Raw genomic sequence first — 26,290 nt, 5'->3', positions numbered from 1 at the left:
TCTGACCTGACCCTCCATCTTTGTCCCTTTCCCAGACGGTTCTGAGTCCCAACCTTTTTTTTTTTTTTTTTTTTTCTGGAAGAAAGCAGAGTCTAGGCTCCGGATAAGCAAAGGCGGTTGGGTAAGGGGCCCAAACCACCTGAAGGCGGGCACTTGCACAAGGAGCAGCGAGCCATCCAGCCGTCGGGGCGGAGCCGGGCTGTGGGGGGTGGGGGAGGGCTGCGGGGAGGCGGTGCTGACACGGCCGGACCCCCTAGCCTCGGATTGCACAGCCGGCACCCTGAAGCTGACGGAGGCCACAGCGAGGTGAGGATCCCGAGCCCTCGGGCCCAGTTTCTCAGACTCCACTCTATCACCTCCTCCGGGACCTCCGTGGGCTCCGTGGGCTCCCTGGGCCCCTCAGTGTCGTCTCCTACCCTTCCTCTCCTTCCTCCTTGCCGCAAACCTGCCCCTCTTTAGTGCTGGGCCTCTGCCTCCTCCCTTCTTGCCCTCCCCCAAGCCCAATGCCCTGCTTGGTCCGGGCCCCCGCACCGGCCATCTCTATCCTGCAAGCAGTGAGCCCAGGCTGAGCCGCCAAGAAAGTGGAATCTAACTCAGGGCCCAGAGGCTTAACATCCCAGCCGGGATTGGGTATGGACACAATCAATAGGAGAGCAACAGGAATGGGAACAGTTGGGAATAGAGCTCAACAACAGAGGGGAGAAGAGGGGAGGGGAGGGGAGGGGAGGAGAGGGGAGGGGAGGGGAGGGGAGGAGAGGGGAGGGGAGGGGAGGGGAGGGGAGGGTCAGCGCCACTGTTAGAACTTAAGACTTGGTTAGAAGTATGGGACCTGACAAATTTCATAACACAGAGTGAATACAGGGTGGAGGTGGGGCAAAAGTGAATTTAGAAAGGTGCAGGTAGAGGTAGGGACAAGGACCGGACAGAGCTGAAAACTCTGGTAGAGCCGAATCTGAGATGGCCGGAGGGTATGGAGCAGGATTAGAGGTAGGCTGGCCCAACGGCTATGGAGACCGAATCACAAACAAGGGTAGGGAAAAGGCAGGCTCAGAAAAGGAAGGTTTGAATAATGTGTATATGTGTGTGTGTGTGTGTGTGTGTGTGTGTGTGTGTGTATGCATGTGTATGTGTGTGTTCACAATGCAGAGTTCGAGTTTGTGTGTCTCTGTGTGTACGCATATGTGTATCTTCGCACAGCTGAGTGTGTGTTTATGTGTATGTCTTCACACATCTGAGTCTGGGTGTGTGTGTTGTGTGCACATGTGTGCACACGTGTGTGCAGGCATATATGTGGGTAGGGAATAAAGAACACTTTCGACTGTTTCTTCCCTTCAGGTACTCATTGTATGGCCAGATTCTCCACTCATCCCTCTTTCCTAAGTGGCCTCTGCCCAGTCCAGGACCCCACATTGGGACTAGTTGGGGCCCTCTGGGCAGCCTAACCACAGCAGGCAGGATGTGGGGGTGGCCAGCCTAGAGGGACAGGAAGGAAGTCTGAGGATAGACAATAGGTGGAAGGGGAGGAGGGACTGGGAATGACCAGGATTAGGATGTCCACCCTGAACCTCTGCTCTGGAAACCAGAGTGAGTGGAGTCTATTTCTCCTCCCTCTCTGGCCTGCCCCCTCCTGTATTACTGTGCAGCTGGATCTGGTCACCTCCATGGCCCATTTCTCTACCTCCTCACCCTGCCCTGCCCTGTAGCATTCCAACATCTTGTTCTATGCTCACCCAGCTGAGTGCACAGAAAGCAGGGCCAGAGCTGAGAGGCAGGCACTTGGGGACCAACACTAGCATAGCTTGCTGTGAGCATGGACCTCTGTTTCCTCAGTTCCTGTCAGGAGAGAGTCCGTTTTTATGTTCTGGCATGGTTCTGTCCCCAGATCACAGTCTTTGGGCATTCTCCTTTGAAAGAAATTTAGAGGCTGGTGCCCCTGTTCCAGGCCTCAGACTTTGTGGTAGGGAGTGGGGAATCTCAGCCTGAGCCCTCCCTTCACCCTGAACCTCCCCCCAGCAATGGCCTGAAAGCCCATGGCTGCCCCTCAGGACCTGGACATCGCTGTGTGGTTGGCTGCGGTGCATCTGGAGCAGTATGCAGACACTTTCCGACGGCATGGCCTAGCTACAGCTGGTGCAGCCCAACGTCTGGGCCATGAGGAGCTGAGGCATTTGGGCATCAGTGCTACTGGACACCGGAAACGCATCTTGCGCCTGTTGCAGTCAGGCTCTGCTGAAGGTTTCCTGGATTCTCAACTGGATAGTGCCATGGAGCCAACTCCCAGCCCAGCCCCTGATGCCCAACCCTCCAAGCCTGTGCCTAAGCCCAGAACGGTGTTTGGGCTCAGCAACCCTGCCAATGCCCAGAAGCCTGGACTGAACCCAATCTTCTGGAATCCAGAAGTATCCAGGAACTCAGAGTGTACACAGAGGTCCCCTCCTGTCCTTCCGTCTTCCTCTGAACAGCCTTCAGCCCTGAATACCATGGAGATGATGCCCAATGCCATCTACTTTGGCCTGGACTTAAGAGGTCGGGCCCAGGCAGCTCAGGACCTGTGAGTTGGTTTTCTATCTGGGGATCTGATCCTGAGGAGGGGAAGAGATCAACAGGGCATGAGAGATGTCCCCTCTTAATAACCAATAGAATTTCCTTTCAGGACTCCAGACAGTTCCCAGGCAACTGTCCCAACCCCTGCCTTCAGGCCCACGACAGGCACAGGTAAATGGGTTGCTGGTGAGGGATCGTGACCACCTGCATCTCAGACACTTCCGCGTAACCCTTCTTTCTTTTCAATACCCCTCTTCTCACCCTGACAGTGCACATTATGGATCCTGGTTGCCTGTACTATGGTGTCCAGCCTGTGGGGGTCCCAGGAGTCCCTGACAGAAGAGATGGCAGAGGTGTCTGTCAGGAAAGGGCTGAACACAGGTAAGTCCTTGGAAAGACAGTGGTGGAAAGACGAAGGAAGCTTAAGGAGCAGTTGGGTTAGCCATGATGGCTATGTTTGTAGTTATTCATCAAATGCACATTGAGCATTCATTCCCTCAGTGACTGGTAGGCACTCAAGGTGCAGGACATATATATAACTGTCCCCCCTGTTGATTTTTGCTCCCAGGCAGCTTGTGAATAAACAGGTGGGACAGACCACAAGAGAAGCACACAAGCAAATAGACATATAATTAAAATTCAGACGTACATCTTCCCTTTCAGCAAACAGGGAGCACTGTTACATGCTCAAAGTTGGTATTTTTCAAGACAGGGTTTCTCTGTTGCCCTGGCTGTCCTGGAACTCGCTCTGTAGACCAGGCTGGCCTTGAATTCAGAGAGCCAGCCTCTGCCTCCCAAGTGCAGGGACTAAAGGTCTGTGCTACTACCCAGCAATAGTTACTTTTTACAAAATGTAGTTGAACAGGTTTCCAGAGCAGGGGTGGGGTGGGGGAATTATAAAGTTCTGCAACTTTTCAGTAAGTTATTAGACCATTAAAAACAATAACACATACAAACAGGGCTGGGGAGACAGCTCAATGGGTAAAGCATGAGGACTTGAGTTCGGGTCCCCAGGACTACCATACAGAAGCCAGGCAGCAGTATGCACATATAACCTCAGGGCCAGAAGGGTGAGCAGGCCGAGTCCTAGAACTCTATGGCCAGTCATTCTAAGTGAATCGATGAACTCCAAATAAAGAACAACCGAAGAAGACATCCGACATTATTTTCTGGGTTGCGTGAGAGTGCACAGGCAGAGAGACAGACACATGGTATACAATGGAGAGAGAGGAAGAGGGGAAGGGAAGGGAGAGGGAGGGGAAAGGAGGAAGAGTGAGGAAGGGCATTGAGGATAACATTTGGGCAAAAAGTTGAAGGGCCTGAACTAAAGAATTGGCTTTGGAGAGTTCTAGAGACAGTGTATCCTTGGCAGAGGGGAGGTTGAGAATGCAGCCTTGGGAGATGGAGTGCAGTGGGAAGGGAGGGGTGTGACCAGGTCTGGTGGCTGATGGCAGAGGTAAAGAGGCCCGTGGGTAGGACCTGCAGGGAAGGTCATGGTCACTGTTACACTTAGTGATGTGGGAAGCTGCTGGAGAGTTGTACTGAGAAGGCTGTGGGAGCAAAGAATGGTGGAGCAGGTGGAGGGGCTGCTGCAGTGACCTAGGAGAAGGAGTTGGTGAGAAGTGACAGCAGTTTGAGCGTGCAGAGTCATGTTCTACTGCTGTCTGAGAGGAAAATAGCAGCCACACTAACTTTGAGGGCTTCGGCATGGGCCTCTTCTGTCCCAATGGTAACCACTAACCATTACACGTGACCACTGAGCGTGTGAAACATGCTGTTCTGCCCTGAGACATGCTGGAAATGTAGAACATCTACCAGAGCTCACTGCCAAAAACATAATGCTAGAGAAACACAGCATATACAGAAAGAGCTATCTTAGTCATTTTTTTTTTTTGTGCATGTGGGATGTATGTATATGTGAGCATATGTTTGTGCACAGGAACACTTGCGCGTGCATGCATGTGTGGAGGCCAGAGGATGACATCAGGACATCAGTTGACTTTCTTTGTTATTTTCCATCTTTTTTTTTTTTTTTTTTTTTTTTGAGATGGATCTCTCACTGAACCTGGAGTTAGCAACCTGGAGTGTAGCAGTGTAGTTTGGCTACACTGGGCAGTGATCGAGCCCTGGGGATCAAACCACCTTTGCTTCTCAGTGCTGGCCTACAGCCATCCTGCATGGTGCCTGGCTTTTCATGTGTGGTGGGGATCTAAACTCATGCTGTTCCGTTCATGTCGCCAGTACTTTATCCACTGAGCCAGCCTCTATTTCAGTGGTTTTTACACTAATTACATACTAAAATATTATGTTTTGGATCTATCGGCTTATATAAAATATGGACTACTAAAATTAATTATTTTTAAAAACATAAAAATTATTTTGTGTGCAGTGAATGTTTTGGCTGCATGAACATTTGTGCAGCACTTGCATGTCTGGTGCTCACAGTGGCTGGAAGAGGGTGTTGGATCCCCTGAAACTGGGTGCTGGGGGGTCCTCTACAAGAGCAGCTAGTGCTCTTGACCAAATCTAGAGTAAAGATTTGGAATGACAGAAATAGAGATGACTGAGCCATCACTCCAACTTCAATATTTGTTTTTTTTTTAAAAGTTGCTAAATTATATACAGAGTCCTTGTTGATTTCTACGGGATCATGATTCTGAGCACCTAAGAGTTCATGAAGTTGTGATGTGAGCCAGGGAGGCTGTGCATCAAACAGGAGGGAGGAGATTGGCCGGGAACTCTGCTTCAGATATGAAATTGGAGATGTTTAGTACATCTAAGAGGCAATAAGTACGACTGCTGACCACATCTGCCTATTGTTTGGGTGGGCTATCTGAGCCAGAGATTTCAGTATGGAAACTGTTAGTATTTAGAGGACCCAGAGAGAAAAGGACCCAGTCCAGAGCCTCTGTGCTTTCCTACATCCAGAGGTTTGGGGAAGAGGAAGAATCGTTAAATAGACAAAACCAAAATAGCCAGAGAAGGAGACGGAGAGCTAGGAGAAGATGATGTCATTGAAGCCGAGGGCACAGGAGGAGGGAGAGTCCAACCTTGTCCTGTTGTTGAGCAGTCTGCTGCTTCTTAGTAAGCTGGGACAGAACTGACCTCTGGGATCATGGAGGGTCACAGGGGACTCTGACTAGGAGTGGAAGGGAAGAGAGTCTGATTGGTGCATTCAAGAAAAAAAAATAGAAGGCAGGGGGTGTAACACTCAGGAGGCAAGACAAGCAGATCTCTGTGAGTCGAGGCCAGCCCAGTCTACAGAGCAAAGCTCTAGGACAGCCAGGATTACTAAGAGAAACTGTGTCTCACAAAAAACAAAGGAACAAAACAAAACAAAAACAACAAAAAAACCCAACCCAAAACAAAACAAACAAATGAAAAGGGAGAGAAGCCTGGCACCTTTAATCCTAGCACTCAGGAGGCAGAGACAGGTGGATCTCTGTGAGTTTGAGGCCAGCCTGGTCTACAGAGTGAATTCTAGGATAGCCAAGGCTACACAAAGAAAGCCTGTTTTTTGTTTTTTGTTTTTTTTTGTTTTTTTGTTTTTTTTTTTTTAAGAGTAGAAAGTATCGGAAGGAACAGAATCAAGCTTTGGAATAGTTTGGACAGTTAATGGTAGAAGTGGAGGTGAAGCAGTTGTTCTGTGGAATGTTGTATGTGTCCGTAAGTGTGTAAGAACAACTTGGTGGAGAAGGGTATGGAGGGGAAGGTGAGAGAATCCACAGTGATGTCTCCTGCATAGGTGAGGTTGTGGGATCCAGTGCACGGAGGAGAGTCTGGCTTTAGACAGGTGTTTATTACAATCACAGGAGGTAGGCAGAATATGTGTGTGAAACCGGATTGATCTGGCGCTGTGAGTCTGTGGGGTTCTTGTCTGATTGCTTCAATTTCTCAGTGCAATAAGAAACAAACAAGGTAGAATAGTGATTCTCAACCTGAGTTGTACCATAACCTGGGAACTTTTAAAACTACAGGAACCTGGCTGTAACTTGCAGCCCCATGCATAGCAATCTGAGTTTCTCCTAACTGTGAATAGAGCATTATGGAGGGGTTTCCTGTAGAGGAACGCAGTAACCTCATTTGCATTTTCCAATGAGCACTGCTGGCTTTGAGAGAATGGACTGTGGGAGGGAGGACAAAATTGACCAGGTGACCAGTTGGGCAATTTGCTTCACACCGGTAAGAACTGAGGGGAACTAATTCAGGGAGAGAAAGCCAGGGACATTTTGGAGAGCAACAACAGTAATATATGTTGATGAGTTCCGAGCAGCCATGGCAGGAAAGCACTTGCCCATCTTTCCCTCTTCCAGAGGAAAGAGACTGACCTTTAACCAGAAAAACTCAAGCACACTCAGGAGGAAGCTTCATGGCAACCCTCTTGGGTTGCCAGCTTCTCTATCCCACTTATTTACAAAGCAAACCTCGCACCTGCCACACATGCTTTAGGTGTTATGGGCAGGGGTGGAGGGCGCTTGGTTTGACCTGTGTTCCTTCCTCTTGCACCCATAACGCTCAGCAGACAGGATCGGGAGACACGGGAGGATGCTGGTTATGCCAGCCTCGAGCTACCTGGGGACTCCATTCTTTCGCTACCCACCCAGGATGCAGAGACCAGTGATGACCTCATTTCGCCCTACGCCAGTTTCTCCTCCACAGCAGATCGTCCAGTGCCTCTGCTCAGCGGCTGGCTGGACAAGCTCTCGCCTCAGGGGTAGGGCTGCTGGGAGAGTTAGGGAAGAGTAGGGAAGGGAAAAGGGAGGAGAGGTAGGGAACTGGTTCTAGGCCTTGTGATCAATTGCCTACAGCACATTTTCTCAAACACTCAACTGATCTCAGCGTCTTCCTTCTACAGAAACTATGTGTTCCAGAGACGTTTCGTGCAGTTCAACGGAAGGAGTCTGATGTACTTTGGCAGTGACAAGGTAGGGGACTGGAGCTGCTACATGGATACTAGAGAGAGAAAGATAGGCCTGAGAGATAAGCCCATCGTAGAAGGGCGGCCATAGCTGCCAGATGTCAGCATCTGAGGTAGCTGACTCAGCAGCTGTAACCATGTGGATTGAATGCTGATCGCATGAAAGTTCAGTACATGTAGCTCAGTCCCTGTCCCCATGGGTCACTGGGTTTTCTTTCCAGGACCCCTTCCCCAAAGGTGTGATCCCTCTGACTGCCATCGAGATGACCCGAAGCAGCAAGGACAACAAATTCCAGGTCATTACCGGCCAGAGAGTATTTGTGTTCCGCACAGAGAGTGAGGGTGAGGGTCAGGGCCCACTGGGTTAGGGTAAGAGGGGAGGTTAGGTTAGCATGCACTCGGCTGACCTCTCCTCCACACCAGCTCAGCGTGACATATGGTGCTCTACACTGCAATCCTGCCTGAAGGAGCAGCGCCTCCTGGGCCACCCCCGACCCCCTCACCCACCACGACCCCTCCGCACGGGCATGTTAGAGTTGCGTGGACACAAGGCCAAGGTGTTTGCTGCCTTGATCCCTGGAGAGCTGGCACTGTACAAGAGTGAGCAGGTAAAGAGGGCTGGGCAGGGGCTGGGATGAGCTTGGCTAGTTCACTCTGCAATCTCACCATGTTGTGTGCCCTTGACTCTGCTAGGCCTTCTCACTGGGCATTGGGATCTGCTTCATTGAATTGCAAGGCTGCAGTGTCCGGGAGACCAAGAGTCGAAGCTTTGATCTGCTCACACCCCATCGCTGCTTCAGGTGGGGCCTAGACTGGTGGAAAGCAAGGGTAGGGTCTTTTCAAGGGAGATCACAAAGGTGCTGCAGGCTGGAGGCCTCCTCCAATGAATATCAATGGGGATAAATGATAAGGTGGTGAGATTCAGTGAGCAAGGTCAAGACGTCAGGAGAGGAAGGGGATGTAGCCAGAGTTGCATGTACAAAACCCTGAGTTTGATCCCCTGCACTGCATAAATGAGGCATAGCAGTGTATGTTTCTAATCCCAGCACTTGGAGCCAGAGGATCAGAAGTTGAAAGTGATCTTCAAACATGTAACAAGTTTGAGGCCAGCCTGAAATAGATGAGACCCCGATAACAATTTAAAAAAATCAGCTCAGAAGTGACTTCTAGTAGCTCTGTAGGAATGGCCATTAGGTTAGGATGTGGAGGGAGGTCCATGCCCATGGACTGGCTGTCCACCCCTCAGCTTCACAGCCGAGTCTGGGGGGGCTCGACAGAGCTGGGCAGTCGCTCTACAAGAAGCAGTAACCGAGACCCTGTCTGACTACGAGGTGGCTGAGAAGGTCTGGTCAAACCCGGCAAACCGGCATTGCGCAGACTGCAGGGCCTCCCGGCCAGATTGGGCTGCTGTCAACCTGGGGGTAGTCATCTGCAAGCAGTGTGCAGGTGAGAGGTGGGCCTCGAGCACAAGTGGGGATGAGAATAATGGAGCTGGGGGACTTGGGGCAGGACTCGGAGTTCTCTGCCACATGGCTTTCATGTTCTAACAGGTCAGCACCGGGCCCTGGGCTCTGGGATCTCCAAGGTGCAGAGCCTGAAGCTGGACACTAGCGTCTGGACTAATGAGATAGTGCAGGTGAGGAATCTGAGGAAAGAGGAGGGGGAGGAATGGACAGGGAGCATCCAAAAGTAGACTCTGGGTCCAGCTTGGGGACTAGGCCATTTGGAGACCCTTGGGTTCTGGTCACTCATCTTTTGCCTCTTACCTTCCTGTAGTTGTTCATTGTCCTGGGAAATGATCGTGCCAATTGCTTCTGGGCAGGGGCACTCCCCCCAGGTGAAGGGCTACATCCAGATGCAGCCCCTGGCCCTCGAGGAGAGTTCATCTCCCGAAAGTATAAGTTGGGTCTCTACCGGAAGCCCCACCCTCGGCATCCAGATCACAGCCAGCTTCTACAGGTAGGACAGACAGGTTGGTGTCATGGGGGGGCAGGGATGAAGTCTGTATTGGAATGCCTAGACATAGGTAATAAAGACTGCATTTGGTGTTAAAGGCTGTTCCTTGAGGAGCTCTTGGACTGTGTATGAGGCTGACGGAGATCCTTCCTTTTCTACAGGCACTGTGTGCAGCTATGGTGGGACCCAACCTGCTAAAGAACATGACCCAGCTCCTCTGTGTTGAAGCCTCTGAGGGAGAGGAACCCTTGTCTCCTTCAGCCCTCAATGGCAGCTTGCTTAGCCTTCTCCCTTCAGGTCATCTTCCTAAGTAACTCTTTTCTCTCCCTAGGAGATCTCAGCTTCTACCTGTGACTCATTTCTTTCAAGAGGGCACCACTTTCCCCATTGCCACATGTATTGCAATGTCAGGCTTGTCAGTTTCCCAACCCCTCAGACTTCCTGAGGTCAAAGGGTGACAGATGAAGGCCTGAGGTCACTGCCCATAATAGTTAGGATGTGCCCAGGTGTTAGTACCTTACCATTCTGACAGCATCAACCTGCAGGACTGGTTTCATCTTCCTGGGGACATTCTTATGCTCAAATGAATGGTTGGTTTAATGACGTTGGCTTCCATTTGTCAGGCCAGATAGGCCAAGACATTTAAAAGATGGCCATGCTCTGAAGTGTCCAACTAGAGCTGCCTGGCTGTTTGGGTGACTGGTGGGTGAAAAAGTAGGCAATCAGTGGGCTAGTGGCATCTTTATGTCCCTTTTCCAGTCGGAGTGGTCAGGGGCTCACCCCCATTGGGATGTATTCCCTGCTGTGGGTGGAGTTAGACCCCATGGTCTGGTTCTATTGGATGCATTTTCCATAGGGAGTCACGCCATCCATACACAGTCCTCACCTGATCACTTCTTCCCCTCGCAGACTCTTCCCCTGGAGTATACAATGAGGTGGTGGTGCCTGCCACTTACAGAGGTTTCCTGTACTGTGGTCCCATCAGCAACAAGGCTGGAGCCCCACCCCTTCGCAGGGGCCGGGACGGTGAGCAGGAGCCCCAAGATGGGAGGGGACGGGGCAGAGAGTAGGTTAGGTGTTGAATGTGCTGCAGAGAGACAGGAGGACAGAGAGACAGGAGGACAGAGTTGGCATAGCAAAGTGCCCTGCAGTGGGCTGGGATGCTGGGGATGAGAGAGGGACAAGATCAGGTCGCAGCCCTGGATGACAGTTGAAGAGATTCTTCTCTGACGTCCGAAAGTCTGGGTCAAGTATCCTCTCTGCTCCTTCCTCATGCTGCCCAGAGGCTAAGCCTCAGTTTTCCCATCTGCAGAGCAGCACTCAATACAAACCCACTTGGTAGAGTTACTGGGAAGGTTCTGTAGTATCAACCATAGAAGAAGGCTTGACATGAAGTGACAATGGGGAGAATGACAGCTACTCCATCTCTCTTCCACTTAGCTCCTCCCCGCCTGTGGTGTGTGCTGGGAGCTGCTCTGGAAATGTTTGCCTCAGAGAGCAGCTCTGAACCCCTCAGCCTTCTCCAGCCCCAGGATGTTGTATGTTTGGGCATAAGTCCCCCACCTGCTGATTCAGGTGACCTTGACAGGTGACACTCTTCTTCTCCACCCCTGATCTTGCTAGTGTTCCCCTTGGTAGCCCCTTTATTGTCCCCCGCTGTCCTTCTGACCTGGTCTTCTCTGCAGGTTCCCCTTTTCCTTTGAACTCATCCTCACTGGGGGAAGAATTCAGCATTTTGCCACTGATGGAGCAGACAGTCTAGAGGCCTGGATCAGCGCAGTTGGCAAGGTGAGAAGGCAAGGCCTTCCAGCAGCTCATGGTGTCCACCTCTATCTCCTCCCAGCATAGTTCACTCCCAGGCAGAGTTGGCGATGACTTATTCTGTGCCAAGCCTGTGTTTTAAGAAAGGCCCACTCAATAACTCGTTTAGTTCTCACGACAACCTTTGGAGGTAGTTTTTTTTCAAGATTTTTAAATTTATTTTTATTTTATGTGCATTGGTGTTTTGCTTGCACATTTGTCAGTGTGATGGTGTCAGAGACCCTGGAGCTAGAGTTACAGACAACTGTGAGCTGCCATGTGAATGCTGGGATTTGAACCTGGGTCCTCTGGAGAAGTCAGTGCTCTTAACTCCAACAGGCAAAACTCCTTTGTTGGTGTTGTTCTTTAATGAAACAGGGTCTTGCTAGGTAGCCCTAGCTGACATGCAACTTGCTATGTATACGAGCCTGGCCTCAGGCTTTAAGCAATCCTCCTGCTTCTGCCTCTGGAGCACTGGGATATCAGGCACGTGCCACCATGGCCAGCCATAGCCACATTCATATACTGTACCTTCTCCATACTTCGGCGAGTCAATCTCTGAATCTTACTCCTTTCCTGGAAGTAAAAAGTTTAGGCTCAGAGCCAGACATCCTGAGATCTGAGTCCTACAACTTAGCCCGGGGAGCTCTTCCGAGTCTGCAGAGTGGGTGTGAAGACTCACCCCTGGGGATGAGGATTAGGTGACATCCAAAGCCCACACACAGTAAGCCTCTGTCTGTGGGCGGTGAAATAATGGCGGTGGCAATGCTGCTGATGACGACAATCTCTCCCACCCTAAAACAGCTCTTCCCTAAGTTCCTGTTCACCTTCAACTTTTCACCCCAGTGTGCCTTCCTTCCCTCCTGACAACTTCTCAGAAGTTGTATGCAGCCTGCTTCGCCTCCTTAACCCTATGGCTGCCTAGATAAGCTGCTACCCCGAATATCACTAGCGACTTCTCATGCCCAGAGGCTATGGCTTCCCCGTGCTCATCTCTGCTGCAGGCAACACTCCTCTCACTGTACTTCGGTCTCATGATTATTTGTTTCAATTCATGATAGGATATGTACAGAACTCAAGAGGAAGCATTTTGAATCTTTCATAGCAGTTTGGCAGAATGATTTAATTTGCCAAGCCTAATTTAACAAGTTAAGGGCTTGAATGTCTTTTAGAATAGTTTTTACATTTATCTATTTTACTTTAGATATATGAATGTTTGACATGCATGCATGTATGTATTATGTATGTACATATGTATATACACTGTACATGCACAGTGTCCACAGAGGTCAGAATAGGCCATTAGATCCCTGGAACTGGAGTTGAGGATGGTCATGGGTCACCTTGTGGGTGCTGGGATTTGAACCTCTGTCCTCTGCAAGAGTAACGTAGAACACTGAGCCATCTCTCCAGCTCCCACCTTTGTTCATCTTTGTTTTCTAGCAGTTAATTTTTTAAATTGTTTTTAGTGAAGGTGTTGGTAACAGGTCCGAACTCTTAAAAAACAAAACCAAAAAATAATAGAACCCCTAGTTTGTTTCTTTTAAATCCATGCAGCTTTAGTGGGACTCCAAAACATCCCTTTTTCCATAGTGTCCTGCGGGGAGGGTTGCCCAACCATGGTGATTCCTCAGTATTACATGCTGGCTACTTCCTCTTTCTCTCCCATCTTGCTTAGGGAGCAGGGCAGCCACGCAAGGGTCTCCTGTTTGAATTTCTTCGTGCCTTTTGTTCCTCTCCCTGGGTCTCTCCTGGGCCTCTCCCAGGTCTCCCCGGGGTCCCGCCCTCGGCCCCCACCCCGTGTCTCCCCAGCACAGTTCCTCCCCCTTTCCTCTGCTCTCCTTTCGTGGTTTCTCATTCTCATTTGCTCCCCGACCCCTTGTCTTTTCCCCACCTTCCCTTCCCACCCCGGTCTGCCCTCTGCTTCCACAGTGGTTTTCCCCGCTCAGCTGTCACCAGCTATTGGGCCCCGGGCTGCTGCGGATGGGTCGCCTGTGGCTACGGTCCCCCTCCCACGCAGGCCTGGCCCCTGGTCTCTGGCTGTCAGGGTTCGGCCTCCTTCGTGGTGATCATCTCTTCCTGTGCCCAGCGCCCGGCCCTGGACCCCCTGCTCCCGAGGACATGGTGCATTTACGGCGTCTACAGGAGATCAGTGAGCAGGGGTGTGGACAGGGCTAAAGGGTGGGCAAAGGCGAGACTGGACTTTTTTTTGGGGTGGGGGTGTCTCACGGGAAAGAGTAGAATGTAATTGTTCAGATACAAGTTATAAAGTGAAACTACCTAGATTTAGACAATGTTTCTATCAGTTCCTAGCTGTGTGTCACTGGAGGAGCTATTCCAGGCTTCCAAGCCTTTGTGTCCTTATCTTAAAACGGACAATCATAGTAAGACCTTTCTCCAAGGGCTGGAGTGGGGTTCAAATAAAGAAATACACAAAAACGTTTATCACAGAACCTGGCAGGAGACAACTTTACATACTCAAAAAAATGTTATTTGCTGGTCGGGGACTAGGAGGAAGGACTGCTGTCTTCTAAAAGAGGAACATGCTAGAACGGTACCGTGGGACTCTGGGAAGAAGAGACCTGGGTTTTAACTCAGCTTTGCCATCTTATAGCAAACAGTATAAGGCACTTATTTAGCTTCCGAGCAATCCTATGTAGCACGGATATAAGTGTTCGCTAATGGGCACCTATACACCTTAACTGCCTAAGACTCTTCACTGTGATGATGTTGATGATAATGTTCAAGGATTCTTCTACAGGCGTGGTCTCTGCAGCCGACACTCCAGACAAAAAGGAGCATTTGGTCCTTGTAGAGACAGGAAGGTAATATTCTACACCTGTGACTCTTTGAACCCAGCTTCCTCTCACCCCTTCACGGCTTGCTTCCTCTCACCCTTCACGGCTTGTTGGCTTGTTTCCTCAAAATTGCTTCCTCAGTTAGGAAACTATCTGGGCTTGGTGTTGCTGCCCCCTGCTGGTAACTCTGGTAACTCACCTCTATGTACTTCTCGGCTTCCGTCTGATCTCTGAGCTGGCTCTTAACTCAGGCTTCTTGGGTCTCAGGACCCTGTATTTGCAGGGGGAAGGCAGGCTAGATTTTGCAGCGTGGAACACGGCCATTGGAGGTGCTGCTGGAGGGGGTGGAACGGGCCTGCAGGAGCAGCAGATGAGCCGGGGAGATATCCCTATTATAGTGGATGCTTGCATTAGTTTTGTCACGCAGCACGGTGAGTGGACACAGGCTGACCCAGAGCTAGTGGGAGGGGTTGGAGAAGCCTCTGTGTGTGTGTGTGTGTGTGTGTGTGTGTGTGTGTGTGTGTATGTGTGTGTATGTGTGTGTGTGTGTGTTACCTGAAAACTGATACCAGCTGACGATGTAACTCTCTGAGCCTTAGTTCCTTCATCTATAAAATGAAACCAATAATCTTCACTTTTCAGTCTAGTGTGACAATGAAATGGGGTCTCTGAAACAAGGAGTACAGGGTCTGGTAGGCTGTCCCTGCTCAGAAGTGACACAGGCATAGAGGGTGAGAGGAACACAAGATATGTGAGGATCCAACCATGTGGTGAACTGGGAGGAGGCACCTATGAGGCAAGACCCCTGAAGGTCTGAATAGAATAATTGTATGGGAGAAAGTATCTAAGACTAAAGGGTCAGTGACTGCCAGCCGCCTACTGAATTCCTCACAGAGCCTGGCCCAACGAATCTACATTCCCTATGAATTCTTTTTAGGAGGCTGGATATTGAAAAAGAAAACTCATAGAAAACCAAGGAGGTTACAGGTCCTGGGTTCAATTCTTAGCCCCAAACCAACTGAGATACCAAACAAAAGCAAAGCAAAACAACGAGGCCTGCTGATACAGGCCTGAAATCACCATTCTGGTCATTTGAGGCAAAAGGAGTCTCAGTTCAAGGCCAGCATAAGTAACCTGGTGAGACCTTATCTCAAAATAGAAAATACAAAAAGGGCCAGGTGGTGGTGGCACATGCCTTTAACACCAGCACCAGGGAGGTAGACACAGCCTGGTTTAAAGAGAAGAGTTCCAGGACAGTCAGAGCTACAAAGAGAAACCCTGTCTCACTCCCCGCCACCCCCTGCAAGGTATTGATTATGGGTCAGGTTTTTACCAGGCATGTAAGAAGTCCTGGGTTTTATCCTCAATATCGGAGAGAAAAAAAAGACACCTTTATGACCCTATGAAGAGCTATATTTTATCAGTCACGGGAGATGGATAGTCAGTGGCTTAACCACATTCTCCCCGCCTTGGCAGTGACCTCATTCAGTGACATCTCAATCACCAGTCTCTGGATCCTTTTTTAGCTTCCCTAGTGTTTATTTGAGGAATTCAGTCTGAGACCCTAAGAGAAGGCCCTGAGATGGACATAGCTTCCCCTCCAAGGTCTGCATTGCCACACTTGTTTGATAGATACTGGTTCAGGTGCTAGAATGTGGCTGTCAGGAGGTGGCGGTGAACAAGGAAGATCCTGAGGCTCACAGACTACTGGGAAGATGGGTATTAAGAAAATAAACATCATCAGCTCTGGTTATTTGCAGGAGTTATGGTCTATAAAGCCACTGCAAACACTTAATTGCTGAATACAGAGTCTCAGTGTCTCTCCCGAGGGAGAGACAGGATTAGAGTCCCCTGAACTTCTAGGCACAGGATTTTTTATCAACCAATCTAAAAGAAAAAAAAAAAAAACCAAACAAAGAGAAAAACACCACCACACACAACAAAACGCTTGTTTGGTATGCTTTGTCCTCTAAAAAGGCAGTTTATGTAAGGTATATGATTGATTCATTGACTCTCAACTCAAGGTCAAGATCTTCCTAGGATATTCGAGGCCCTGGTTTCCTTTCCTAGTTCCTCAAAAACAGAAAACAAACAAACCCCACCCAAAGGCATTTGCTTTCAACCTGAGACCTTAGCTAGGAGCACGTGTATGGGGAAAGAACTGAATTTTTTCTTTACTCTGTGTGTGCTCACGAGTTACTGTGGAGGCACCAGAAGTACACCGGGCCCTCTGCAGCCACAGTTTTTACATCTGTATATTCAGCCAATTAAAGATAGAAAATATGAAAAAATATTGTACTGGCCAAGTATCCTTTTTTTCTCATTCTTTTACATTGTATTAGGTATTATAAGTAATCCAGAGATGATATATGTAGGGTTATATATAAATACATCACTTTATATAAGAAACTTAAACACCCATGGATTCCGTTAACAGCCACATACGTGGGGAGGGTCCTAACAGTCTTGATACCTAACAGAGACTGCTGGTTGCTTTCAGGGCTTCGGCTGGAGGGTGTATATCGGAAAGGAGGTGCTCGGGCCCGCAGCCTGCGACTCTTGGCTGAGTTTAGGCGGGATGCCCGGTCAGTGAAGCTTAGACCACGGGAACACTTTGTAGAAGATGTTACTGACACACTCAAACGCTTCTTTCGAGAGCTTGATGACCCCGTGACCTCTGCTAGGTTGCTGCCTCGATGGAGAGAAGCTGCAGGTACTTCCAGGACTTACCCTGGACCCCATTTTTCTCCACCAGTATCCACAAAGTTCTCTTGTGGAACTGGGGGGCTCCCTTCCCAACATTTCCCATCCTGGTGATCATCCAGAAACTTGGCTTGGGGAATGTTCTAGTTTGCTTTCTATTGTATGATGACCATCAGACCCAAAGCAACTTGGAGAGGAAAGGCTGTAGTTGGCTTAACATTTCTGTATCACAATCTATGACTGAGAAAGGCCAGGGCAGAAACTCAAGCAGGAACCATGGAGGAGAACTGCTTACTGGCTTGCTCCCCTTGGCCCGCTCAGTCTTCTTTCTACATCTGCCCATAAATGGCCATCCACAGTGCACTTGGCCCTCCTACATCAATCCTCAATCAAGAAAATGCCTCAACAGAGGTGTCCACAGGCCAATCTGATGGAGACAATTCCCCAGTCCAGGTTCTCTCTTCCCTGGTGACTCTAGTTTTGTGTCAGGTTGGCAAAAACTGACCTTCTCAGGGAGGTAGAAGGCAGAAAGAGTTACATCCATCCTGGGTTTGTGTCTCAGAATATCCCTGCTGTCCGCATTCACTCTCTCTTCCTGGTTCCTCTCCAACTCTCCTCCCTCTGTCCCTAGAGCTTCCCCAGAAGAATCAGCGCCTGGAGAAGTACAAAGAAGTGATTAGCTGCCTGCCTCGAGTCAACCGCCGGACACTGGCCACCCTCATTGGGCATCTGTATCGGTCAGTATGGGAGGTTAGCCTCCTTTCCTGATCCCTCATCACTTCAAACCAATGCCACAACTTCATTGATTAACTTATGTCACTAATATCTGTTTTATGAGGGTGTTGCAACTAAAGGTTCAGAGAATGGGTTTGGGGACGAGGTAAACTTGGGTTTTAACCTGGCTTTCCCTTTCTAGCCAGGGGACTTTCCCTCGGTCTGCCTGCTTTCAACAGGAAGGTGATGTAATGAAGTTTCTACCTGATAGGTTGTAGGAAAGTAAAATGAAATAACCTGTGCGAAATTCTTATTATAGCACATGGCATGTTAAAAACTTCAGAAATGATTAGAAGTCAATGTAACTTATTTTTATTAGTCTATGACAAGTAAGGAATTGGTTCTAAGAAATAAAGATTATTAAGATGCAGACCCACCTTTGTCTATTAGGAGAAAGGGTTTATGATGTGGGATGCATGCCAGGTTATGCTGTATTGGTTATATAGTACAGAGTATTGCCAAATACAGAGTCACACCCATTCATTTATGTCTGCTATATGGCTTCTTTTGCAGTACAGCAGCTGAGCTGTGAAGTTACAAGTATATGGCCTGAGGGTCTAAAATATTTATTGCCTATCCTTTACATAAAAACTACGGATGCCAGCTCTAGTCATGATCAGCCACACCTTAGCTGTGTCTGAGATATTCAAAGCTCCTTGGGCTAATACTGTCTAATCCACTGACATGTACCCCACACTTAGCCCAGCACCTGACATACAGTAGAGGTGCAGTAAATGTCTTCCAAATTAATGGATGTGTTGGTGAAGTGGTGAGCAGGAGCTGGACTCACGACTATGGTGTCCCTCTCTGCAGGGTGCAGAAGTGTGCGGCTCTAAACCAGATGTGCACGCGAAACCTGGCCCTACTGTTTGCACCTAGTGTGTTCCAGACAGATGGGAGGGGAGAACATGAGGTCCGGGTACTGCAGGAGCTCATCGATGGCTACATCTCTGTCTTCGATGTAAGGCTTCCCTGACCCTGACAGACAACCTCTCTGCCCCACCCCTGTGGACTCAGACCCTCATCCCCAAAGCCCTAGCCTATGTCTACATTGGTCATTTCCTCCCAGAGTCCTGGGCTTCCTTCTCCAACAACCTTAACCCCAACATCCTCTCGTTATTGATTCCTGGCTCTGCAGGCCTCCAGGCCTCTTATCCAGTTCCCCTTTGACCTTGATATCTGCCCTGCTTTCTCTCCTTCCCTAGCTGGCCCTGAAACACTTTTGGTCCTTTTGCAGATTGACTCCGACCAGGCAGCTCAGATTGACTTGGAAGTCAGTCTCATCACCACCTGGAAGGACGTGCAGGTAACATGCCCTAATGTTAGACTGTTGGGTGGGGCCGGAGGGACATCACCATAGGAAATGCATCTTCTGTCCACTAAAGGAAACTTCCTTTTGGCCTGTCTTCCTGCACATCGACCCTTGGCTCTTTGGTGGCCAGGGGAATCCCCAGGAAGGAAGTGTTTTGGGTACTGTACTTGTTCCATTCACTCCACCATGGGGGGGGGGGGTTCTTCAGTTGTCACTTTCTCAGTGTTACTGAGTATTAAGCTTAGCATGTATGAAGAAGCCCTTAGGTGGATCCCCAGAACCACACAAAAACCTGGCATGATGGTTGCACATGCCTGTAATCCCAGCACTTAGAAGGCAGAAGCAGGAAGATCAAAAGTTTAAGGTCAGGGTTGGAAGGATGGCTCAGTGGTTAAGAGCACTGGCTGTTCTTCCGGAGGACCTGGGTCCAATTCCCAGCATTCATAGGGCAGCTCACAACTGTTCATAACCCCAGTTCCAGAAACACATGCAGGCAAAACATCAATGTATGTAAATAATAAAAATAAATACGTTTTTAAAAATTTAAGGTCATCCTCAGCTACATAACAAGCTGGGCCAGACTGGGTCCCCCCCCCCCCCCCCCCGGAGCTGGGGACCGAACCCAGGGCCTTGCGCTTCCTAGGCAAGTGCTCTACCACTGAGCTAAATCCCCAACCCCCAGACTGGGTCTTAATGAGACCCTGTCTCAAAATTTTTTTTTCTTTTTTTTTTTCGGAGCTGGGGACTGAACCCAGGGCCTTGCGCTTGCTAGGCAAGCGCTCTACCACTGAGCTAAATCCCCAACCCCTCAAATTTCAAGGCCAGTCTGAGGCCTTGGGGGATATGGGGTGGGGCAGGAAGAGTATTTTACAAAATACAATAGTAAGTACTGCTGAGGACATCCTATGTTCCAGGCCCCTCTAATCTCATTTTAGTACCATACAACTCCATAAAGTTGATAGTCTCACTTTTTCTCCAAAAAAGAAAGGAGGCCTTTGAATTTTTTATTCATAGTAGATTATAGTAGGGGAGTGGTAGAGAAGTGACCCAGGGGGTCTTGACTGCAGGCCTCTTCTTAAGCTGTTGTATTGCATTGTCTGAGGTGGCACCATATGTAGCTAAACACGCAGTTCCCTTCATCTTGGAGTTCTTTCCAAGGCCCAAGCCATGCTGGTAGTGGGGGCTGGAAGGAGATCTTTGTAGGGGGAGGTACACAGGGGGCATCTTGGCATTTTTGTAATTTCCCTGCCCTTCTTTTTTTTTTTTTTTTTTTTTCCCTGCCCTTCTTTATTCGCTCTCAGTTGTCCCAGGCGGGAGACCTCATCATGGAGGTTTATATAGAACAGCAGCTTCCAGACAATTGTGTCACCCTAAAGGTCAGTGTTAAGGGATCTGGGGCTGGGTGTGGGTCCTGCTGTCTGTCTGCTAGGTGTCCCCAACACTGACTAATGGGTGTGGGTCCTGCTGTCTGTATGCTAGGTGCCCCCAACACTGACTGATGGGTGTAGGTCCTGCTGTCTCTTTGCTAGGTGTCCCCAACACTGACTAATGGGTGTGGGTCCTGCTGTCTGTATGCTAGGTGTCCCCAACACTGACTGCTGAGGAGCTGACTAACCAGGTGCTGGAGATGCGAGGGGCAGCATCAGGGACAGACTTGTGGGTGACATTTGAAATTCTTGATCATGGAGAGCTTGGTGAGTATGGTCACACATTTGTGTGTGGGGACACATGACCAAGGTCATCAGTGACCTCTCTGTTAGCAAATGTAACGGACATTTTACTAGTCCATTCACCCACATAAGAAGGTGTTCACACTGCGGATGAATTCCTTTTCTTAATCCTCTTCTCTTGGCTTTGGCAAAGGTTTCCCCTATCTCAAAGGAGCTTCCTTTCTTCCTTTTGCCATAATTGAAGTGTTAGGAGGGCTAGGAATCAATCCTGGACCCTTTCTTTTCTTCTTACATTCTTCTTGCTTTCAATACCTCACTGACATCCAAATTCATTCCAGTGGACTGGAAACTCACTATGTAGATCAGGCTGGCCTTGAACTTATGGAAATCCTCCTGCTTCTTTCTCCCAAGGGCTGGGATGACAGGTATACACTAGCATGCCTGGCTGACTGTTTATCTCTGGTTCCCTGCACTCTAGACTTACATACCCAGTTGTCTGCTTGGCACCTCCTCTTCTCACAGGCATTTCAGTACATAAGACTGGCATTTCTTCTCTTCCTAGGCCCCTCCTCCAATAGCCCAGACTATTTTCTGGTTTTTCTTCTTCAGCAAATAGTACCATAGTTCACTCAGTTGTTAAGTCCAGAATCCTATGTCCATCGCTCTTGGTCTTCATATTCAACTCACCAATTAGTCATGTGGACAGCCCTCATGTCAATCATTCCTCTCCATTTCTGTCATTTCCCCATCTTGGTCACAATCACCATTATCTTTCTGCCTCCCAACATGAACCACTGAAATGCATGGTTCTAGACAGAGGAGAGCTGGTGGACAGGGTTCCCTTCTTGTCTCTCTCCAATCTAGTTTCGAAGAGCAACCAAATGAACACTTCAAGCATAAACCAGGTCATGCCGTTGCTATGGTTAAAGCCTTCTGATGGGTTCCTAGGGCAGCAAAACCTTGACTGTGTGACTGTCGCTTATCTCTCAGACATCATCTCACAGCAGCCATCTTCTGACCTGGCTCTTTGCCAGAGCACAGAGTACCCTCTCTCCACCAAGCTGAGGACTGAACATAGGTGTTTGAGAATGAAAGGCAAACATGCATCACTCAGTTGCATACATCCCCAGTCTGGCCGTAGTTGCTGTTTAGATCCTCCAAGAACAATTTCTTGAGTCCTGGCATCTAGTCTTACATTTTTTTTTTTTTTAGTTCTTTTTTTCGGAGCTGGGGACCGAACCCAGGGCCTTACGCTTCCTAGGTATAGTCTTACATTTTTTACCCTATAAGATCCTACCTGGAGCTATGGTGGTGCTCCCCTGTAATCTCCACAGTAGGGAGGAAGAGGCAACTGGAGGACAGTCTTTTTTACATAGAGTTCCAGGCCACTAGAGCTACAGTGAGACATTGTCTCAAAACAAAGAAACATCCCAAAACCAAATAAAAAAAAGTCAATAAAAAAGATCACCCACATCTTAGGTACAGCTTGCTCTGCCTAATCTTTCAAATGGATTGATGAGCTTCATCTACAAATGCAGCTTCTAACAGGCCTTGCCCAACTAGCCTACCTCCCTTGCTAACCTGCTCTTCTCTTTGTGCCTTTGTTTCCCCATGTGTCTCTTAAATATTATTTATCTCAAAGTGATTATTGGGGGTTAGAGAAATGGCCCAGCGGTTGAGAGTGCCTACTGGACTGGCTTGCAAAGGACTGGAAATCTGTTCAAAGTCCCCATACTGGGTGGCTTACAAACTGCCTGTAACTCTAGATTCCAGGAAAACACCACACACACAGACACACAGACACACAGGCACACACTCACTCTCACTCTCTCTCTCTCTCTCAAAAACATCCATCTTTAAGTCATTACTGGCCTCTGTTTTGCTGCTTTGCTTAACTGGTTGTCTACTGTTGGCTCCTTCTTTAGGCTGTAGAAGGCCTGCCTATGTATCTTTCTCACCGTTGAATCGGAAGGACAGCATGGTACCTGGTGTAGCCTCAGGGCTGTGGTTAGATAGGTGTATGAATGAATGAATGAACTAGTGGGAGGTGAGATGGGACCTTCAGGCTTTGGCTAGTTTTTGTGATTATTACCTGCCTCAACATTTCCTTTCAGAGAGGCCACTACACCCCAAAGAAAAGGTTCTAGAGCAGGCCTTGCAATGGTGCCAGCTCCCAGAGCCCTGCTCAGCCTCTCTGCTTCTGAGAAAAGTCTCTATGGCACACGCTGGCTGCCTCTTCACAGGTGAGCCTCCTCCCTCAGCCCAGCATCCCCTAGGCCCCTCTCCCGAGAGTCCCCACCCAGCATTGCTTTTCTGTGTCCAGGAGTCCGGCGGGAGAGCCCACGGGTGGGGCTGCTACGGTGCCGTGAGGAGCCACCTCGCTTGCTGGGAAGCCGTTTCCAGGAGAGGTTCTTTTTGGTGCGTGGCCGATGCCTGCTGCTACTCAAGGAGAAGAAGGTGATGCCCTTGGGCTAGAGGGGTGGGATGCTGGATGGACAATCAGGCATTGAGAGCCATAACTGTACCAACCCCTGACCCCACAGCCCAAATCCTCACTAATGTCATTGATTCCTGACGTTGACTTTTCTTATTCTATGATCACATACCCAGTGCACCTGTGATTTTCCTAACCATGGTGTTCTTGTATGTCTCCATCTTACTGCCTCTGCTCATGTTTTCAGAGCTCGAAGCCAGAACGAGAGTGGTCTCTGGAAGGTGCCAAGGTCTACCTGGGAATCCGTAAGAAGTTAAAGCCTCCAACACTGTGAGTTTTCCTCCCTGGTCCTGACTTAAGGCTTTCCTGCTGTCACCTCTCTGACTTTTAGTTACCCTAAGTACTGGTCCCCTTTGCCTTTCAGATGGGGTTTCACGTTGATATTGGAAAAGATGCACCTGTGAGTACCTCCTGGATTCTTCTCTGCCTCTACCCTGCTCCTTGTCTGTCCATTCGTCTGACCATCTGACCGTGCATGCGTGTGTGGGTGCATGCGTGTGTGCTCATGCATGTGGAGGTCAGAGGTCAACTTCAGGTGTCATTCACTAGGACCTGGGGTTTGCCATTTGGGCAAGGCTGACTGGCTGGGGAGTCTCAGAGAGCTGCCTGTCTCCACCTCCCTAGCACTGGGGTAATAGGCTCTAGCCACCATGCCAGCTTCAGCTTTTCTTTTTTAATTAAAGAACAGTTCTATGTATGGGTTATTTTGCCTGAATTTATATCTGTGTGCCAGTGTATGCCTGGTGCCCGCAGAGCCATCAGATTGCCTGAAACTGGGATTACAGATGGTTGAGTGCCACCATGTGGGTGAAGGGAGTTGAACCCAGGTCCTCTGGAAGACCTTTTTTTTTTTTTTTTTTTTCTTTTTTTCGGAGCTGGGGACCGAACCCAGGGCCTTGCGCTTGCTAGGCAAGCGCTCTACCACTGAGCTAAATCCCCAACCCCGCAGCCAGTGCTCTTAACCACTAAGCCATCTCTCTAGTGTCCCCCCTTTCTGACACAGGTGTTGAGGATCTGCTCTTATCCCTATGCTTGTAAGGCAAGCACTTTATACCAACTGAGCTCTCTCCTTAGCCCCGCTCTGTCCTCTTCCTCTACCATCTTCTCCATTCCTCCATGCTCGATGCTAGGACTCCTTCAGTTTCCACTCTGTTCACCCACAGCTGTCTGTCCTGTACTGATGAGGAGGAGATGTGGGACTGGACCACAAGCATCCTTAAAGCCCAGGTGAGGAGAAGGAAGAGGCTGAAGGCTGGGCTTCTGGTGCCTCTGGGGTCCAGCCACAGCCCCCAGTGCCACCCAGGTCCACTAGTGCCAACAGCTCACTATCTCCCCAGCATGATGACCAGCAGTCAGTGGTTTTACGTCGTCATTCCTCCTCTGACCTTGCCCGTCAGAAGTTTGGCACTATGCCCTTGCTGCCCATCCGAGGAGATGACAGTGGAGCCACCCTACTCTCTGCCAATCAGACCCTGGTGAGACCCTAGCCCCAGCATGTCCTCAGCTTCTGTTCCCTGCCCTTACCCTTGTCCTGTTGCAGGAGGAAACAGTATGCCTGTATGTCAGATGCCCCACCCACTCACCACGACCCTCTTGTCCCTAGTCTCTGTGACCTCGCTTCCCACCAGCACCTCCTGTTGCCAGGTCTCACTTTGTCTCTGTCTCTCCCTCCCTTCATCCCCACTCTACCCGGGTCCAGCGGCGACTGCACAACCGGAGAACCTTATCCATGTTCTTTGTGAGTATTGTGCTTGCTCTGGCTGTGTGTCTGCCTGCCCTCCACGTGTTCCGTGTTGCCCAAACCCTGGTGTGCTCCATGTCTGTTCTGATGCGGGCCATCAGTGCATGCGTATGTGCAGAGGACAGTGAGGAGGGATACGATGAAGAAAGGAGAAATTAATTATAAATAGAAAAGGGGTTGAGGGAAAGCATTCAGGAGCCAGGCAGATCTGAGTTCAAGCCTCGTCAACTACCATTTCTGTACTATGTGATCGAGGGCAGCTTAGCCCCTGCATCTCACTCCCCTTCAGCATGACCCACTGGTACAGGTTGTTGTGACCTCATATATGTCAAGTGTTTTGTAGTGTCTGACTCAAGGAAGAACATGACCAAGGATTAATAACACAGTGACTCTGACATCGTGCCCACCCTTTGCTGTTCATTTCCATCCAGCCAATGAAATCGTCTCAGGGGTCTGTGGAGGAGCAAGATGAGCTGGAGGAGCCTGTGTATGAAGAGCCAGTATATGAGGAGGTTGGGGCCTTCCCTGAGCTTACCAAGGACATGACCTCCACATGGGAGTGGTCGACCAAGTCAGACACACCCCTTACCAGCCAGAGGTCCTTTGATCAAACCCCCCTCACCAAAGCAAGCATGTTGGTCCAGGAGGAGAGGATACCTGAGCCTCCTCCAGGACCCCCTTCAAAAAGCAGTCCTCAGGCACGAGGGTCCCTAGAGGAACAGCTGCTCCAGGAGCTCAACAACCTCATCTTGAGGAAAGGAGAACCTGCCACGTGTCCAGAAAGTCCTTCCCAGCCCACCAGTCCTCAATCCCCCAGCCCCACCAGCCTTCCAACACAGACACCCAGCTTACCCACCCAAATCCCCTGCGCTTCCAATCCACCCTCCAGCCAGCCCCTCACATGACCCCAGGGCCAGCAGTTGAGGAGGAAGGTAACCAGAGGAGAAGCCAGGCTCTCACCGTGGCAGACAATTGCTGGGAGCATCTTCTGCCCTGGATGGATGACTCTGGGATCCAGTATGGTACCATGGAAGGAGCACTGGACTGAGAACCCTGGAGATTGTGTGTCTCAGGGAAGATCATGGCCCCTCTCTGGGCCCAGCCTATTTGTCTATACTATGAAGTCACTAAAATAAGGAGAGGGGTGAACACCGAACTGTTTCTGAGCTAGGAGCCCTGATATTTCCCTCAGTAGGAGCAGCTCCTGGTGTATATATTTGATATAGGGGTTCAGTGAGAGGTTTGCGGCATAAGAATGGTTTTACTGCACTAGAGGAAAGTGAAAGTTGGGAAGCATGATACCCAAATCTATGTTATTCTACTCCCTATGTGCTAGAACTGCCTTGAGGCCCTGGAATGGGGTGGCTGATTGGTGTTGGGAGCTGGGGCCCAGAGGGAGTTGAAAAGCAATAGGTCACTATTAATAAACTTTGGAACCGAAAGGCTCATTTTTTTCAACAACATTCATTCATTCAACAAGTTTGTACTGAGCACCTAATTGGTGCCGCCAAGTCACAAACAAATCAAACAGGGTCCTTGCTCTTACGGAGCCTACAGAAAGGAAACTAAATACACACATC

General features: G+C 49.5%; 1 protein-coding gene across 9 annotated transcripts; it reads left to right on the top strand.

Moving 5' to 3' along the window:
- Positions 1 to 246: 246 nt before the first annotated feature.
- Arap3 (ArfGAP with RhoGAP domain, ankyrin repeat and PH domain 3) lies at positions 247 to 26,152 on the top strand. 9 transcript variants are annotated; one of them, NM_001427276.1, is given in 33 exon segments: positions 247 to 306; positions 2,046 to 2,551; positions 2,654 to 2,715; positions 2,814 to 2,925; positions 7,067 to 7,258; positions 7,400 to 7,469; positions 7,684 to 7,804; positions 7,886 to 8,070; positions 8,156 to 8,262; positions 8,709 to 8,908; positions 9,013 to 9,098; positions 9,239 to 9,421; positions 9,580 to 9,715; positions 10,328 to 10,444; positions 10,859 to 11,006; positions 11,104 to 11,206; positions 13,151 to 13,370; positions 13,980 to 14,043; positions 14,284 to 14,447; positions 16,517 to 16,729; positions 17,351 to 17,456; positions 18,307 to 18,454; positions 18,731 to 18,799; positions 20,107 to 20,181; positions 20,385 to 20,499; positions 22,590 to 22,718; positions 22,799 to 22,932; positions 23,157 to 23,239; positions 23,334 to 23,369; positions 24,133 to 24,196; positions 24,307 to 24,444; positions 24,669 to 24,707; positions 25,142 to 26,152. In NM_001427276.1, coding segments are annotated over 32 exon segments (4,380 nt in total). In that variant the 5' UTR covers positions 247 to 306; positions 2,046 to 2,264; the 3' UTR covers positions 25,616 to 26,152.
- The last annotated feature ends 138 nt before the right edge of the window (positions 26,153 to 26,290 follow it).

The sequence above is a fragment of the Rattus norvegicus genome, chromosome 18, assembly GCF_021556685.1.
Source record: "Rattus norvegicus strain SHRSP/BbbUtx chromosome 18, alternate assembly SHRSP_T2T, whole genome shotgun sequence".
Classification (NCBI taxonomy): domain Eukaryota; kingdom Metazoa; phylum Chordata; class Mammalia; order Rodentia; family Muridae; genus Rattus; species Rattus norvegicus.
Note: the sequence above shows the minus strand (reverse complement) of the source record. Positions and strands in the feature narration are given on the sequence as shown.

Coding starts and splice junctions, on each gene's coding strand:
- Arap3 (XM_087593082.1), top strand. CDS start 2,031: ATGGCTGCCCCTCAGGACCTGGACATCGCTGTGTGGTTGGCTGCGGTG. Junction 8,071..8,155: donor CACTGTACAAGAGTGAGCAG/GTAAAGAGGGCT, acceptor TGACTCTGCTAG/GCCTTCTCACTGGGCATTGG. Junction 9,422..9,579: donor ATCACAGCCAGCTTCTACAG/GTAGGACAGACA, acceptor CCTTTTCTACAG/GCACTGTGTGCAGCTATGGT.